The following is an 18044-nucleotide window of genomic DNA, read 5'->3' as shown; positions in this document are numbered from 1 at the left end:
GGAGGGGGGATCGGGATGGGGAATACATGTAACTCCATGGCTGATTCATGTCAATGTATGACAAAACCCACTACAATATTGTAAAGTAATTAGTCTCCAACTAATAAAAATAAATGAAAAAAAAAAAATAAATAAATAAATAAAAGGGAATACTCCCGCGTAGGGAAAAAAAAAATTGAAGTTATTTCCACCTAATCACATAATCTGAAAGTTTGCAAAGCAAAAATTAGCAAATACGGAAGAAAAAAATGAACAAATCCACATTTAGAGTAGAAAATTTTGTTGTCCATCTGTCAATAATTGATAGATCAAGCCAACAGACATTAGTAAGCCCCTTCTCGACTTGACCAACACAGTAAGATTAGTTATTCCGTTACCTATTAAACCTATTAATAGCTTGACTGTGCTGGAAATAATGGCAGTTCTTGTCATTTACTCATTATAGCAGTTTGATATCCCTCTCTGGTCTTTTTCCTGTGCTTTAGGGTACCTGGGGAAATGGGTACATATTGCCTTTCAGTAAAATCTGACAGAGAACTGCATACCAGTCTTTTCTGCTAACAGATAACTTAGAAACTTCATGGGGAGACAAGTCCGATCCTCTCAGCCATTTGGAGTTGGCTAGGAAGGAAGATCACATGTCATTCTCTTAGCATCACCCCAAATTTTCCTTCCTCAATTCCAACTTCCTATCCACCTTCCTTTCTTTTTTCCCTTTTTCCCTTTTACCCTTTCCTGCTTTCTTCCTATCTCTTTTCTCTCACACTTAAATATTATTTTAGATCTTCCTGATGATAAAAAAGCAAAAGTAATTCAGCTAGTCTCTTTTGAAGTCATAAAATCCATTTTAACCAATATTTCAAAAATTGAATTTGTCAGTAATTATTGTGGGTCTGTATCAATTTCCAAGACCCACCATTCACAATTGCCTTGTTTGTTTCCAAGGCAAACCGTTTGCTATCATGGTAATCCAAGTCTATGTCCTGACCAATAATGCTGAAGAAGCTGAAATTGAATGGTTCTATGAAGACCTACAAGACCTTCTAGAACTAACACCCCAAAAAATATCCTTTTCATTATAGGGGACTGGAATGCAAAAGTAGGAAGTCAAGAAACACCTGGAGTAACAGGCAAATTTGGCCTTGAAGTACAGAGAAGAAGGGCAAAGGCTAATAGAGTTCTGCCAAGAGAATGCACTGGTCATAGCAAACACCCTCTTCCAACAACACAAGAGAAGACTCTACACGTGGACATCACCAGATGGTCAACACCGAAATCAGATTGATTATATTCTTTGCAGCCAAAGATGGAGAAGCTCTATACAGTCAGCAAAAACAAGACCAGGAGCTGACTGTGGCTCAGATCATGAACTCCTTATTGCCAAATTCAGACTTAAATTGAAGAAAGTAGGGAAAACTACTAGACCATTCAGGTATGACCTAAATCAAATCCCTTACGATTATACAGTGGAAGTGAGAAATAGATTTAAGGGACTAGATCTGATAGACAGAGTGCCTGATGAACTATGGACAGAGGTTCATGACACTGTACAGGAGACAGGGATCAAGACCATCCCCAAGAAAAAGAAATGCAAAAAAGCAAAATGTACCTAAAGAAACAAAAGACCTATACATAGAAAACTATAAAACACTGATGAAAGAAATCAAAGAGGACACAAACAGATGGAGAAATATACCATGTTCATGGATTGGAAGAATCAATATTGTCAAAATGGCTATACTACCCAAAGCAATCTATAGATTCAATGCAATCCCTATCAAGCTACCAACGGTATTTTTCACAGAACTAGAACAAATAATCTCACAATTTGTATGGAAATACAAAAAACCTCGAATAGCCAAAGTACTCCTGAGAAAGAAGAATGGAACTGGAGGAATCAATCTGCCTGACTTCAGACTATACTACAAAGCCACAGTCATCAAGACAGTATGGTACTGGCACAAAGACAGAAGTATAGATCAATGGAACAGAATAGAAAGCCCAGAGATAAATCCACGAACCTATGGTCACCTTATCTTCGACAAAGGAGGCAAGGATATACAATGGAAAAAAGACAACCTCTTTAACAAGTGGTGCTGGGAAAACTGGTCAACCACCTGTAAAAGAATGAAACTAGAACACTTTCTAACACCATACACAAAAATAAACTCAAAATGGATTAAAGATCTAAATGTAAGACCAGAAACTATAAAACTCCTAGAGGAGAACATAGGCAAAACACTCTCTGACATAAATCACAGCAGGATCCTCTATGACCCACATCCCAGAATTTTAGAAACAAAAGCAAAAATAAACAAATGGGACCTAATGAAACTTAAAAGCTTTTGTACAACAAAGGAAACTATAAGCAAGGTGAAAAGACAGCCCTCAGATTGGGAGAAAATAATAGCAAATGAAGCAACAGACAAAGGATTAATTTCAAAAATATACAAGCAACTCCTCCAGCTCAACTCCAGAAAAATAAATGACCCAATCAAAAAATGGGCCAAAGAACTCAACAGACATTTCTCCAAGGAAGACATACGGATGGCTAAAAAACACATGAAAAGATGCTCAACATCACTCATTATCAGAGAAATGCAAATCAAAACCACAATGAGGTACCATTACACGCCAGTCAGGATGGCTGCTATCCAAAAGTCTACAAGCAATAAATGCTGGAGAGGGTGTGGAGAAAAGGGAACCCTCTTACACTGTTGGTGGGAATGCAAACTAGTACAGCCGCTATGGAAAACAGTGTGGAGATTTCTTAAAAAACTGGAAATAGAACTGCCATATGACCCAGCAATACCACTTCTAGGCATATACACCAAGGAAACCAGATCTGAAAGAGCCACATGCACCCCAATGTTCATCGCAGCACTGTTTATAATTGCCAGGACATGGAAGCAACCTAGATGCCCATCAGCAGATGAATGGATGAGGAAGCTGTGGTACATATACACCATGGAATATTACTCAGCCGTTAAAAAGAATTCATTTGAATCAGTTCTAATGAGATGGGTGAAACTGGAGCCCATTATACAGAGCGAAGTAAGCCAGAAAGATAAAGACCATTACAGTATACTAACACATATATATGGAATTTAGAAAGATGGTAACGATAACCCTATATGCAAAAAAAGAAAAAGAGACTCAGATGTATAGAACAGACTTGTGGACTCTATGGGAGAACCCGGGGGTGGGATGTTTCAAGAGAACAGCATCGAAACATGTATATCTAGGGTGAAACAGATCACCAGCCCAGGTTGGATGCATGAGACAAGTGCTCAGGCCTGGTGCACTGGGAGGACCCAGAGGGATGGGGTGGAGAGGGAGGTGGGAGGGGGGACCGGGATGGGGAATACATGTAAATCCATGGCTAATTCAATGTATGACAAAAACCACTGCAATGCTGTAAAGTAATTAGCCTCCAACTAATAAAAATAAATGGGAAAAAAAAATAAATAAAAATGAATAAAAAAAAAAAAAAAGCAAAATGGCTGTCTGAGGAGGCCTTACAAAGAGCTGTGAAAAGAAGAGAAGCCAAAAGGAAAGATGTACCCATTGAATGCAGAATTCCAATGACTAGCAAGGAGAGATAAGAAAGCCTTCCTCAGTGATCAGTGCAAAGAAATAGAGGAAAACAATAGAAATGGGAAAGACTAGAGATCTCTTCAAGAAAATTAGAGATACCAAGGGAACATTTCATGCAAAGATAGGCTCAATAAAGGACAGAAATGGTATGGACCTAACAGAAGCAGAAGATATTAAGAAGAGGTGGCAAGAATACACAGAAGAACTGTACAAAAAAGATCTTCACAACCCAGATAATCATGATGGTGTGATCACTCACCTAGAGCCAGACATCCTGGAATGCGAAGTCAAGTGGGCCTTAGGAAGCATCACTACGAACAAAGCTAGTGGAGGTGATGGAATTCCAGTTGAGCTATTTCAAATCCTAAAAGATGATGCTGTGAAAGTGCTGCGCTATTTCAAATCCTAAAAGATGATGCTGTGAAAGTGCTCCGACATGACTGAGTGACTAAGCACACATAATTACTCATATATTAATTTGCAACAAATATCTGTTTATTATAAGTTCATCTTACAAATGAATTCATATCATAAATTTAGTCATTCTCTTGATACCCCATTTTCTGAATTAAGAATTTCTGATTATTGTTTGCTAATAATATACCTATATAATTAACTATGTAAAATAATGACCAATTTAATATATTTTTAGTCTCTTCCACTTTTCTGATGTACTTTCAAATAATCATGGAATATTAAAGCAGAAAGAAACCCAGGAGATCAGCTAATCAAATTATATTCTTTAGAGCCTTAACATTCTTCTGAAGTTCTTTGTTTTGTCTATTTGGAGGTTGCGGAAGTGAATGGGAGCTTCTAGCATCTTATTTCAACCAGATTGACTCTAGGTTAGTTTGTCTTATATATTGAGATTCTGTTTTAGGTATTATTCAGACACACTCCCCACCACCCCACCCAGCCCCAAGCCAATAAATGAAATGTTTGAAAGCTACTAATCAAATATCACTTTTTAATTTAAATTAGATTTAGAACTTAACTTCAAAAATATATATATATAAAGTATATATATATATTTATAGTATTGTATGATATTTGTCTTTCTCTGTCTGACTTACTTCACTTAGTATGATAATCTCTAGGTCCATCTATGTTGCTGCAAATGGCATTATTTCATTCTTTTTTTATGGCTGAGTAGTATTCCATTGTGTGTGTGTGTGTGTGTGTGTGTGTGTGTGTGTGTGTATACACCACATCTTCTTTATCCATTCATCTGTTGATGGACACTTAGGTTGCTTCCATGTCTTGGCTATTGTAAGTAGCATGGCTTTGAACACCGGGGTGCATGTATCTTTTCAAATTAGAGTTTTCTTCAGATATGCCCAGAGTGGGATTGCTAGGATCATATGTGCTAGATGCCCATTTTTATGGGTTATTTTAAAGACTGTAGATTACAATGACTTCTTCAGTACCTCAAGTTATATAAAATTAGAAATTTTTTCATTAGAGAGATTCACTCTTTATGTTCCTTTATTTTCTTTAGTAACTATAATCTGATAAATTTAGGTACATTTGGCTATCTTTAATTACAGAACCCTGGCAAATCCCATAGTTACTGGGATCACCTGTAAAGAAAAGGCCCCAGGTGAGCTACATTTAGTAGACTAAGGATGGAAAGAACAGGTCTAGATTGTCCCTGACATTTGTATGTCCAGGTCAAAAGTTCAAATGGAAGCCCATGTACCAGATATCAAGATTTTAAAATGGGTAAATCAGGCTAACAAAGTTTTAAGTAGAATATAATCTATTATTCCACTTTGAGAAATTAAGCTTTTTACCAAACTAAAAGACCAAGTTTGATTTTAGAATCCTTGGTCTCCTTAGAGGTTTGAGCTAGACATGACAACACGGGATAGCTGGGCCCTGGGCATGTGCCCACCCCATTCTCTTTCTTCAGCTCCTACATGTATCATCAGAGGCCTTGTGTACAGATTTGTGGGTGCTTTAACCCACATAATTAATCTTGGTCAGGATCTTCCCCTTTGTGGCCACCTCTTAGTTCTTCTTTGATTCTAGGAGTCTTCCAACAGGAGGATCAACATAGGGAGGAGTCCTGTGCAGGCACTGGAAATGGGATCAAAGCACTTTGAATGGTGAATTGTGACATGCCCTAAACCCAGACCATGGATGGGTCTGGGCTGCACGTAGGCCTGTCCCAGCGGGCCCATGTACTCCATGCACATCCAGAGAGACAGTGCCAGAGGATATTCAGTGTAAGGCCCTAGAAAGCATGAGGCCACGAACAGCAAGCTCTCTTTTCTTGGTCTAAGGGTATGTGCTAGGTTGGAGATCCCTAATAGCAGACACCAAGACCAGGTCTTGAGAGCAGCAGTTTGAGAAGTGATCTCAGGAACCATAGGTAGGAGTGTGAGATAGTGAGAGACAGCAGCGAGAAGGAGCCAGTTCAGGGAGTGTTCATGAGCAGTCTATGAATTTGTGTAGAATTCCCCTCAGAGTTATTCCAACCAAAGGATTAAGAACCTGGGTTATGTTGCCACCAGTTTGATACATTATTTGTTGAGGACCACAACTGCAGTCGTTAACAGTCACTTGTGGCCTGATGGATGTAAGGATTAAGCACCTTCCTGTGACTAGAGAAAGCCCTCAGGGAGAAAGATCTGTTTTCCATAAAACCATTGGCCTGCAGCAACAATTTAAATGCCAAGGAGACATGGCAGGACATGGATGACATCTGCTACAGAGAAGAATTGGAAAGGACTTTGAGAAAACATGTCCCTAAAAGAGAATGATGTTGAGATGGCACAGTGTAGCCAGTAAAATTTCCAAATTTCTAAATGTGAGAAGTCTCTACCTCTGCTATTTCACATCTAAGGATATGTGGATACTGCCTGATAAATACCTTAATCCACAAGTAGCTTCTTTTTGATAATATATGATAATATTCCTACTCTTTTTCTATCATGAATTAATTAAATTATTTCAGATGTTTAAGGAAAATAAATATTATTTTATCAATATATCTTCAACAATAAAACCATAATTTCCATAAATTCTATTATGAATTTCTTTATGGACTTGTAAGGGAGAGGGGGTTGCATGGCATATTCCTTAGGGTCTTTGCTTATGAACATTTCATGAGTCAGGATATGTACACTTAAGGATGTCCTTGACTTTCACTTTCTGACTCAGTATCAATAGAAAATGCATATTTTTAGGGAAAAGGACATAGTATATAGCATAAAGCTTTTGATAGCAGCTTTATACTTGAACTCGTGCATTTCAATTGTTGTTTACCATGAAATGGCTAGTTATTCTTTATCTCTGATGAAAATAATAATTACTGCTGATTAAATTTCATATTCTAAGTAGTTTAATCTTATTTAAATTACATCATCTAAATATTTTCATTTCAATCTGTTCATGCAAGAGAAAAGTATGGTTTCTTCCTTTCTGATAATAAAGCAACAAATTTTAATCAAATAATTATCTCACCTAGTTTGTTCTAATGATGTTGCCACAGTTCAAATACTTCTCTCGAAATGAAAGTAATCAGTGATCAACAGATGATATGATGTGCCTGCAGTCCTTTTTGACAAGAAAAAAAATTATTCTAAAACTATATTTGTACTTGAATAAGACGGAATAAAAATAACAACATTCTGACAGTCTTTGTATCCTCCTTAGACCTGCTGAGTCTCTTGAACTTTGCTTAGATATAATGTATATTTCAAGAGTAATCCATTATCAGTTTTTCTTAATATACAACATAAAACTATGACATTTATACATAATATAATATATACCACCAGGCTACTCTGTCCATGGAATTCTCTAGGCAAGAATACTGGGGTGGGTAGCCATTCCCTTCTCCAGGGGAATCTTCCAACCCAGGGATTGAACCTGGGTCTCCTGCATTGCAGGCAGATTCTTGACCATCTGAGACACTAGACATATATTGTATATTGTTATATGTAACACATGTAATATACAACACACAATGTATTCTATATAATATATGATGAGTGCTCATGCTCAGTCACTCAGTTGTGTTCGACTCTTTGTGACCCCACAAACTGTAGCCTGCAAGGCTCCTCTGTCCATGAAATTTTCCAGGCAAGAATACTGAAGTGGGTTGTCATTTCCTACTCCAATATGATGAATATATTTTATAATATGTATAACACATGCATACACATCCTCAGTATGTTTTAAAATGATTTAAAGCGACTAATGTTCTTATAGCAGTGACTGGTTTTCTTGGCATATAGACTTCAGTGTATTTGAAAACAAATTTGCCATTTTTAACATTTGAGGTGTTAAATGTGAGTGAATTAACACTATAGCCAATTAATATAATACACATCCAGTGCATTGGTTAATAAGTTTGATTTGTTTTCTTGATTTCAGAGAATTTCCTTTTACAGGATTAGGCTTCTAAGCATCTTTTATCACTTGTTTCTTATCTATAAGTTAAATAATTTGAATTTAGCAGTGAAACTTGTATTATAGGATGCATTTAGTGAATGCAGTAGTACAAATAGAATAAAGTAGTGCATCCTACTTTAGGGTTAAGAGATTTTTATAACTATTTTCTCACTTCATGGAGAATAAGAAAATGGTGACTTTCAGAGAAATAGTAGTGTTGCTTGGAAGAAAAGAACCAGCGTAGATAGCCTGCCCACCATGAGAAATTATATTAGCTATTCTAGTATATGGTATAACAAGGTGATGTGAGAAGTATTCATTGGTTATGCCTCTTTTGGCTTCTCTTGGTTATTAAAAACTATTTCTATCTGCTGGTCAAGTTGTAACTAATTTTGATTGCTGTGGGATAGAGCACTCCTGTGTCATAGAAATGTAGCAGATAATAATGCTTACCAAATGTCCATATATCTCTCAAGTCTCAGGCCCTGTTGACTAAGATAGAATCATGTGTTTGGTTCTGACCACTTAACTATAATGTGTGTTTAACTTTGGGCTGAACACCAAAAAGCCCTTGAGCAAACTTTCAGCTCCTTTTCACCTGACCTGTACACAAAGGAAGAGCAGTGTACATGGGTCCTTCAGTATCTTTATGGAGCAGACTTTCCTCTGACCTATGCAGGATATATTCTCTCATTAATAAAAAAAAGAAATAAGTAAACTTGCTTGTAATTCATTTCAATGTATAACAAAAACTACTGTAATGATGTAAAGTAATTAGCCTCCAACTAATAAAAATAAATGGAAAAAAAAAATAAAACCAAAGGTAATAAACACTTAAAAAAAAAAAAAAACTTGCTTGTAATGCCCAGGAGATTGAGGAGTAATGTGCTACCGTGTTAGAACCTAGTCTCATCTGGATTATGTAATACAATTAAATACAATACAATACAATACTCCTTTATCCTAAAATGAATTTTAGGATTTATACCATCAAAATTATTAAACCATTTTTAAATTATTTTGATAGCTGCAGCTAGATCTGTTCCAGTCCCTTTGCGATTTGTTCCTCTCAGCCCTGGACGCTACCCTTGCAAAATTTTGTTGACATCAAGGCACGATGTGCGTCTCTATTGCGTTGAAGGTGTGGTGAATAAAGAACGTCCAGAGGCCAGATTTGATTTTGAAACACCAGCATTTGAAGCCCTTACCCAGAATATTCCAATTGTAAGTACAAGCTTTCTTTTTTCTCTTTTTAGTACTTACTTTATTCCCACTGCCACTGTCTCAAAGTTTTCTTCAAACCTCTCATCTAAACTAGTACTGATTCCTAATTGCATTATGTGTGGCCATTTGTTACTCCAATTTGATGTCACAGTTTTATTCCTGAATATAAATGTTATCATATTGCTCACCTGATTAATCACTTCTGCTGCATCTTTTTGCTTAAAAAGTTAACTCCAAACTCCAATATCCTGAAAAGGGAACCCTCTTACACTGTTGGTGGGAATGCAAACTAGTACAGCCGCTATGGAGAACAGTGTGGAGATTTCTTAAGAAACTGGAAATAGAACTGCCATATGACCCAGCAATCCCACTTCTGGGCATACACACCAAGGAAACCAGATCTGAAAGAGACACGTGCACCCCAATGTTCATCACAGCACTGTTTATAATAGCCAGGACATGGAAGCAACCTAGATGCCCATCAGCAGACAAATGGATAAGGAAGCTATGGTACATATACACCATGGAATATTACTCAGCCATTAAAAAGAATTCATTTGAATCAGTTCTAATGAGATGGATGAAACTGGAGCCCATTATACAGAGTGAAGTAAGCCAGAAAGATAAAGACCATTACAGTATACTAACACATATATATGGAATTTAGAAAGATGGTAATGATAACCCTATATGCAAAACAGAAAAAGAGACACAGATGTACAGAACAGACTTTTGGACTCTGTGGGAGAAGGTGAGGGTGGGATGTTTCGAGAGAACAGCATGTATATTATCTATAGTGAAACAGATCACCAGCCCAGGTTGGATGCATGAGACAAGTGCTCGGACCTGGTGCACTGGGAAGAGCCAAAGGGATCGGGTAGAGAGGGAGGTGGGAGGGGGGATCGGGATGGGGAATACATGTAACTCCATGGCTGATTCATGTCAATGTATGACAAAACCCACTGCAATGTTGTGAAGTAATTAGCTGCCAACTAATAAAAATAAATGAAAAAAAAAAGTTAACTCCAATATCCTTAACCTATCATCAGACTAAGCAGACTCATGGTCTCTCAGATCACTCTGCCCCAAATTCAGCTGTGACCTTAACATGTGATTAAGATGGGCTCATAGGCGCTAAGACCAGTGATTGGCTATTGTTGTTGCTCTTCAGTCACTCATTCCTGTCCGATTCTTTGTGATGCCATAGACTGCAGCACACCAGGCTTCCCTGTCCTCACCATCTCCTGGAGTTTGCTCAAATTCATGTCCATTGAGTTGGTGATGCCATCCAACCATCTCATCCTCTGTCGTCCCCTTCTCCTCCTGCCTTCAATCTTTTCCAGCATCAGGGTCTTTTCTAATGAGTTGGCTCTTCTCATCAGGTGGCCAAAGTATTGGAGCTTCAGCTTCAGCATCAGTCCTTCCAATGAAATATTCAGAGTTGATTTCCTTTAGGTTGACTGGTTTGATCTCCTTGAAGTCCAGGAGACTGGCTATTACTTGGCTCTAAGTGAGTGATGATAGCATAGACAAAGGTAATTTGTAAGAATTTTTTTTACACTGATATGTTTCTGTCTTTATTTTCATGCTTTAGAATAATGAAACAAATAATGAATGGAAATGTCAAGTTACTATAGAAGGAAAATGGTTTCATGGACCTCCTATTTTATATGTCAGACCAGGTGAAACTGTGGATTATCCTCTCACATTCAAACCTATTTTGGAATGTGAGATTATGGTATGAACTCATTGATTTTTTTCCCCTAGCACTAATATGTAGATAAACCAATATGTGATGTTTACCTCTACAATTTATGATAAATTTTCTTGCAGAAAAGTTATATTTTCCATGAATTTGATCATTGGTGTTCACTCTGCTTGAAACTTTAATAAATGTTTTAATTTGAGATATAAATATTCTGAACATCACATTGTCATAGGCTTCAATATTTATATCTAGGTTATTTTTACATAATATGTTTAACATAGTAAAACCACTGCTTTGTTTTTGTTCAGTAAGGAAGTTTATACTTCAGAAAATATTTCTTAAGTCATATTTCTTTGACAAGTATGTAAACAGCCTGAGAATGCCTATTAAACTCTGTCACTTAGTGAAAGTGAAAAGAAATAAAGAGCTTTTCACAGGAAATCCGTCTTCATTCATTCAGTAGAAGTATTTATATGTAAACTGGATAAGTCAGTGACTAACACCTTCTAGAAAGCTCATTTCATTAATCAGATTCAAAATTCCTATTACAGAAGAAATTGTTGACTTCTAACTGTCACTCCTATAGAGCTGAAATTTGACTGATTTGTCACAGGGCAGGCTTATTCTACAAAATGAAGTAGATGGTATGGAGCATATCTTTGACATAAAGGGAATTGGAAAAAGACCCCTGGCTTTGGAATACATCACTATAGACTGTCAAGTGGGGGAAGTAACAAACAAACACATAATAGTGCCCAATTATACCCCAAGCATCCTAACATTTAAGGTAAGTTTGTTTTTTGTTTTTTAAAATATGAAAGTGTTTTCAGAAAGAGTACAATTGAATTGTATGAAATTTAAAAATATTTAATTTTACTTAACTAGGTAAAGCAGTGTGACACAAGGAGATGGTTAGAATTCTTTATATTAGTCCAACAGCTTTTAAAATGCCATTTCATATAAAGTTGAATTAGTACCAAACAAGTTTTATATCTAAGTATTACTATATAATCATAAAACACATTAAAATTTACTTGAGTCATGTGTATTTTTACTTGAAGATATTGCGTATGATAATGAAAGATCTTTTCAAAAAAACTTTTAAACAGCTTTTGAAATTGTAATGTGATATCTGCAGGCATGAAATTTCAAAAGTGTATCCTGTCACTTACCAGTATGAATAATAGTGGGAATATGAAGAAAGACATAATTATTTATATCTTTCTTTATTATGAGGTTTTATTCTTGACCTTCCTCACTTGATATATTTAAGCAAATATGAAAACAATTTTTTTTATTCCCTACTCCCATATTTATCTACAAATTATGTGTTCAGTAGAATCCTCAAAGAAGCTTCAAATATCTATCCATCATAGGTGCCTGTATCTATTTTTAGAGGGTGCTTCAGAAGTTTAGAAATTCACTGGCTTTGTTCTCTTCTATTTTTGGTAATCTTGAAAATTATGCGCTTTGATTTTCTTCTTCTTTCCTTACTGGATTACAAATGGAATGAATATTATGAAGGAAAATTTTATTTTCTTACTCCTCTGCTAAAACTCTTCACTGTCATCTCTTGCCATCAGATCTAGTCCATGCTCCCTGACGTGGCCCATGTGCTTCAAAAGTATGTTTGCTCAGCCTCATCTCTTACCACTCCTGCCTCCAGCAACACTTAGGCCACTATATACAGTATTTCCTTTTGCTACTATCTAGAAATCTTTATCCAACTCCCTATCTTCCACTTCTCTGTGCTTAACTCCATTTCATTCTTTAGGGCAAGTATTTATTAGATGCCACTTTTCTGAGAATCTTTCTAGATCCCCATAAACCTGGATTATAGATGCCTTTCTTGTGCTTTCGCAACATTTTTTTTTTTTACATTTCCCACAATCATGTACATTATATCTTATTGCTATTACCTATTTATTGTTCTCCACAAGATTATTTACTGTGAGGAAAGGTGCATACCCCCTCATATCCACACTTTTATACCCAGCATAAATCATAGTGCGTGGGTGCTCAGTCACTCAGTCATGTCTGACTCTTTTTGACCCCATGGACTGTAGCCTGCCAGGCTCCTCTGTCCATGGGATTTTCTCCACAAGAATACTGGAATGGGTTGCCATGCCCTCCTCCAGAGGATCTTCCCCACCCAGGGACTGAACCCACGTCTCCTTTGTCTCCTGCGTTGCAGGTAGATTCTTTACTGCTGAGCTACCTGGAAATGCCATAAATCATAGTATCAAGCACGTAATAGTTTTTCCAGGAAGATTTGTTTAATAAACAGATGCAAACATAATGGGTGGCATTTCAAATGGAAAGAAAGAGGGAAAGAAGGAAGGAAATAAAAGAAAAGAATAAGAAAATCATGACTACTTAGATTTCCTATAAATAAGGAAAGTCATTTTTCCCCCCACTCCCTTTCCCTTTCCAGAGTTTACTGATGAGGAAGGATTTCATTTTAAGAGTTTGATGATAAAAGGTTAAAGAAAATATCCTTTAATATCTTAACATTGGTTATTTCATTTTGTTGTTATGGCAGAGGTGATGTCTGTAGGTTTTAAAAATTTCATCCTTCAAATTAATGCATTTTTTTTACTGTAGGCTTTTAAAAATAATAAGTATGCTATGTTAACTATGAAAGGTGAATGTATTTTTCTAATTAAATGTAGAAGTGGAATTTTATATAACAAAATTCTTCTCATAAGAAATAATAATTAAAGTCTATATTTCTCTTGTTTCAATATACAAATAAAACTGAAGAATCTAGTTACTTTTACCTTTAGAATGTAAATTTTCCCTGAGAGCTTTTTCTGTAATTAAAGATGTTAATATTAAATTTTTTAAATATAATTTCACTCAAGTACTAATAATACTGAACATGTATTCTAGTTCTTTTATATTTCTACATTTAAATAGCTCCAGGAATTATAAAAGAACAGAAACATATTTAAAACCTAAAACACATGTTCTTAGAGATATTAGAATAAAGTATCACCTTTCTTAATTTGAAAATCACCATTATTTTTAACCAGCATGTACTAAATGAGCATAAGGGTGGTGTCATTTGCATATCTGAGGTTACTGATATTTCTCCCGGCAGTCATGAGTCCAGCTTGTGCTTCTTCCAGCCCAGCATTTCTCATGATGTACTCTGCGTAGAAATTAAATAAGCACAGTGACAATATACAGCCTTGACATACTCCTTTTCCTATTTGAAGCCAGTCTATTGTTCCATGTCCAGTCCTAACTGTTGCTTCCAGATCTGCATATAGGTTTCTCAAGAGGAAGGTCAGGTGGTCTGGTATTCCCATCTCTTTCAGAATTTTCCATAATTTATTGTGATCCACACAGTCAAAGGCTTTCGCATAGTCAATAAGCAGAAATAGATGTTTTTCTGGAACTCTCTTGCTTTTTTGATGATCCAGCAGATGTTGGCAATTTGATCTCTGGTTCCTCTGCCTTTTCTAAAACCAGTTTGAACATCTGGAAGTTCACGGTTCATGTATTGCTGAAGCCTGGCTTGGAGAATTTTGAGCATTACTTTGCTAGCGTGTGAGATGAATGCAATTGTGTGGTAGTTTGAGCATTCTTTGGCATTGCCTTTCTTTGGGATTGGAATGAAAACTGACCTTTTCCAGTCCTGTGGCCACTGCTGAGTTTTCCAAATTTGCTGGCATATTGAGTGCAGCACTTTCACAGCATCATCTTTTAGGATTTGAAATGAGCTCAACTGGAATTTCATCACCTCCACTAGCTTTGTTCATAGTGATGCTTCCTAAGGCCCACTTGACTTCACATTCCAGGATGTCTGGCTCTAGGTGAGTGATCACACCATCGTGATTATCTGGGTCATGAAGAGGAACTAAAAAGCCTCTTGATAAAAGTGAAAGAGGAGGGTGAAAAAGTTGGCTTAAAGCTCAACATTCAGAAAACTAAGATCATGGCATCTGGTTCCATCACTTCATGGGAAATAGATGGGGAAACAGTGGAAACAGTGTCAGACTTTATTTTGGGGGGCTCTAAAATCACTGCAGATGGTGATTGCAGCCATGAAATTAAAAGATGCTTACTCCTTGGAAGGAAAGTTATGACCAACCTAGATAGCATATTAAAAAGCAGAGACATTACTTTGCCAACAAAGGTCTGTCTAGTCAAGGCTGTGGTTTTTCCAGTGGTCATGTATGGATGTGAGAGTTGAACTCACGTCCAACTCACATCCAGAGTGAAGAAAGCTGAGCGCCGAAGAGTTGATGTTTTCGTACTGTGGTGTTGGAGAAGACTCCTGAGAGTCCCTTGGACTGCAAGGAGATCCAACCAGTCCATCCTGAAGGAGATCAGTCCTGGGTGTTCATTGGAAGGACTGATGTTGAAGCTGAAACTCCAATACTTTGGCCACCTCATGCGAAGAGTTGACTCATTGGAAAAGACCCTGATGCTGGGAGGGATTGGGGGCAGGAGGAGAAGGGGATGACAGAGGATGACTTGGCTGGATGGCATCACCGACTCAGTGGACATGAGTTTGGGTAAACTCCGGGAGTTGGTGATGGACAGGGAGGCCTGGCGTGCTGCAGTCCATGGAGTCGCAAAGAGTCAGACACAACTGAGCAACTGAACTGAACTGAACTAATGAGCATTACCAATTTGCCATTTCTATTCATTTATTATATTTGAATCATTGCTGGTATTTCAGTGGAAATTCTATTGAGAAACAATTGAGGTGCTGCTAAGGAGAAAGGCTAGACTGGAAACTTTGATCTATAGTATCAGGTTTCAACTTGCACTTGCTTTGAAACCAGTGAAATGCTTCTGATTCTCTGCACTCAGGGTTGATTCGCATTTTCCCCCCACTCCTTCAATACCTTCCTCATTGTTGGACTAGTTTTCTTAATCTATAAGTATTCCCAAAGGTTTTCCATTACAAGATAAAACTTGCCTCTAACAACACCCCTTCAGCTATTACCTTCTATATTTTTTTGTGATTGCTAAACTTCTTGAAAAAGCATTATTGACATGATGACTTCTTACTTCATGGTGGTCTATTTGTAGCTCCTCTACTCTGTTAAAACTGCTGCCACAAAGATCACCTGTAACTTTTGTTCAAGAAAAATCAGTTATTTTCCCAAATTATCTGCCCTAAAACTCCTTTAATGTTTGGCACTGTCTGCCTTCTTAACTTCCCAGGTGGTGCTAGTGGTAAAGGACCCGCCTGCCAATGCAGGAGACATAAGAGGTGTGGGTTCAATCCCTGGGTCAGGAAGATCCCTGGAGGTGAGTGCGGCAACTCACTCCAGTATTCTTGCCTGGAGAATCCCATGGACAGAGGAGCCTGGCGGGCTGCCATCCATAGGTCACAGAGTCGGACACAACTGAAGCAACTTAGCAAGCATGCAGCACACTGTCTTAACACTCTTCACCCTTTATTTTATATCTTTCTATATTCCTCATTTCCATGCTGTTTCTTGATTGTTATTTATCTGGTCCTTTTATTCCTCTAACCTTCTCATTTCTTTTTAAAGTTCTGCCTTCTAAAGCATCCTCATATCTGTACCACACCACACTTGGCAGTTTCTTGGTTTCAGACTACCATTTAGGTACAAGTGGCAAATTCATACTTTTACTCTAGATGTGTTAGCTTCAGCCTCTCATTTTTGACTGCTTACTTTATACCTCCACTTTGACAGTCTGCTAACAACTCACACTCAGTATATTCTTTTAATATCTTTTCTTTTTCTATTTCTCATTACTGTTAGTATTCTTTTTTATGATGATTTGAATTTTTTTTTAAAAAAGCCTTTTACATGTATTTAATCTCATTGCTACAAGAATAGTTTGCAATAGAATGTTGAGACTTCCCCAATAGGAAAAATAGTATAAAAAATAATGGAATATAATAAGCAATACAGGTAAAATGCTATGGCATTTGATCAAAATGACCAGGTAGTGAAAGGTTGTTGCTGAACGATTAGACGCGGGATTCTTGGCCTCCGGAGGAGACGAATTCAATCTGGGGCCAGAGACGAGGCTGGATCGCTCAGAGCTTTTGTGTAATAAAGTTTTATTAAAGTATAAAGGAGATAGGGAAAGCTTCTGACATAGGCATCAGAAGGGGGCAAAAGAATACCCCCCTTCTAGTCTTTAGCTGTCTGTTATATAGTCACTCACAGTCTGTTAATGAAAAGGATGTCATAAAATTTAGAATGATACCAGATAATTCATCCCTGGCCATAAAACGATTGACTTGAATCTTGTAGAAGGGCAGAATACCAACAAATATTTTCATTTACATAGATTAGGGGAACAATACCTGAGTAAGTAAATTTAGGCCATTTGGCGGAACCAACTTGAAGATAGAGTCTGGGGTTCATTAACATAGCTTAAGACAACATTTCCATACGAAAAAGAAACGTATTGGTCAACTCAAGGTTTGAGAGTAGTTAGCTTCAGGTGAGACCAGGTGTCATGGCAACACAGCACTTTAAGAGAAACCTCTTTTAAATTTGTATAGAGAAGGAAAAACATATCGCTGGTTTGTTTCTTCCTGCCGCTTAAGAGAGATAAAAATGTCTGGCACCTGCAGCTTCTTTTTTCCATTTGGAGACCCCTGGCCTTCCTGCCTGTTACCCTCTCAGTAGTAGGAGATAGTTGTGCAATAAGGAAAACAGGAGACCTGGGACTTCCAGAATAGTGGAGTTTCATAAATCTGTTCCTCCTTAAAAGCAATAAAAACACTGACAAAAACTGTCAAAATGAAATTTTAAATCTTGAAATTAAAGATTTCAAACAATTTGAGGAGTATTTACTCCAGAAAAACCGAATCCTGGTAACAGTGAAGTAATTTGTCACGTTTTGACTTGACCTATTTCTGTCCCCCTGTCCGCTACTCTGCAGTCTTACAACCACAGTGGCTGTGGAAACTGCAACCTTGCAAACAAAGGAAGAGGCAGATTGAGTATGACTCTGCTCACAATTCCCACTCCAGTACATTGTCACAATTTGACCTTTCTCATAGGTCTCTAGCAACACCCCTCCCCAGGAGTGAGGGGTTGTCATCTTTTGACTTGTATCATATCTTGCTCTGATGGAAAGGACCTATTCTTAGGACACTTGCCAA

General features: G+C 37.2%; 1 protein-coding gene across 1 annotated transcript in view; it reads left to right on the top strand.

Moving 5' to 3' along the window:
- CFAP47 (cilia and flagella associated protein 47) overlaps window positions 1-18044 on the top strand; it is a 491580-nt gene that overhangs the window by 298056 nt on the left and 175480 nt on the right. The window contains exons 46-48 of the mRNA XM_020881679.2: window positions 9026-9222; window positions 10817-10960; window positions 11544-11717. Coding sequence (XP_020737338.2) covers window positions 9026-9222; window positions 10817-10960; window positions 11544-11717 — 515 coding nt within the window. The remainder of the gene's footprint in view (window positions 1-9025; window positions 9223-10816; window positions 10961-11543; window positions 11718-18044) is intronic.

This window comes from Odocoileus virginianus, unplaced genomic scaffold (assembly GCF_023699985.2).
Source record: "Odocoileus virginianus isolate 20LAN1187 ecotype Illinois unplaced genomic scaffold, Ovbor_1.2 Unplaced_Scaffold_10, whole genome shotgun sequence".
Taxonomy (NCBI): domain Eukaryota; kingdom Metazoa; phylum Chordata; class Mammalia; order Artiodactyla; family Cervidae; genus Odocoileus; species Odocoileus virginianus.
Note: the sequence above shows the minus strand (reverse complement) of the source record. Positions and strands in the feature narration are given on the sequence as shown.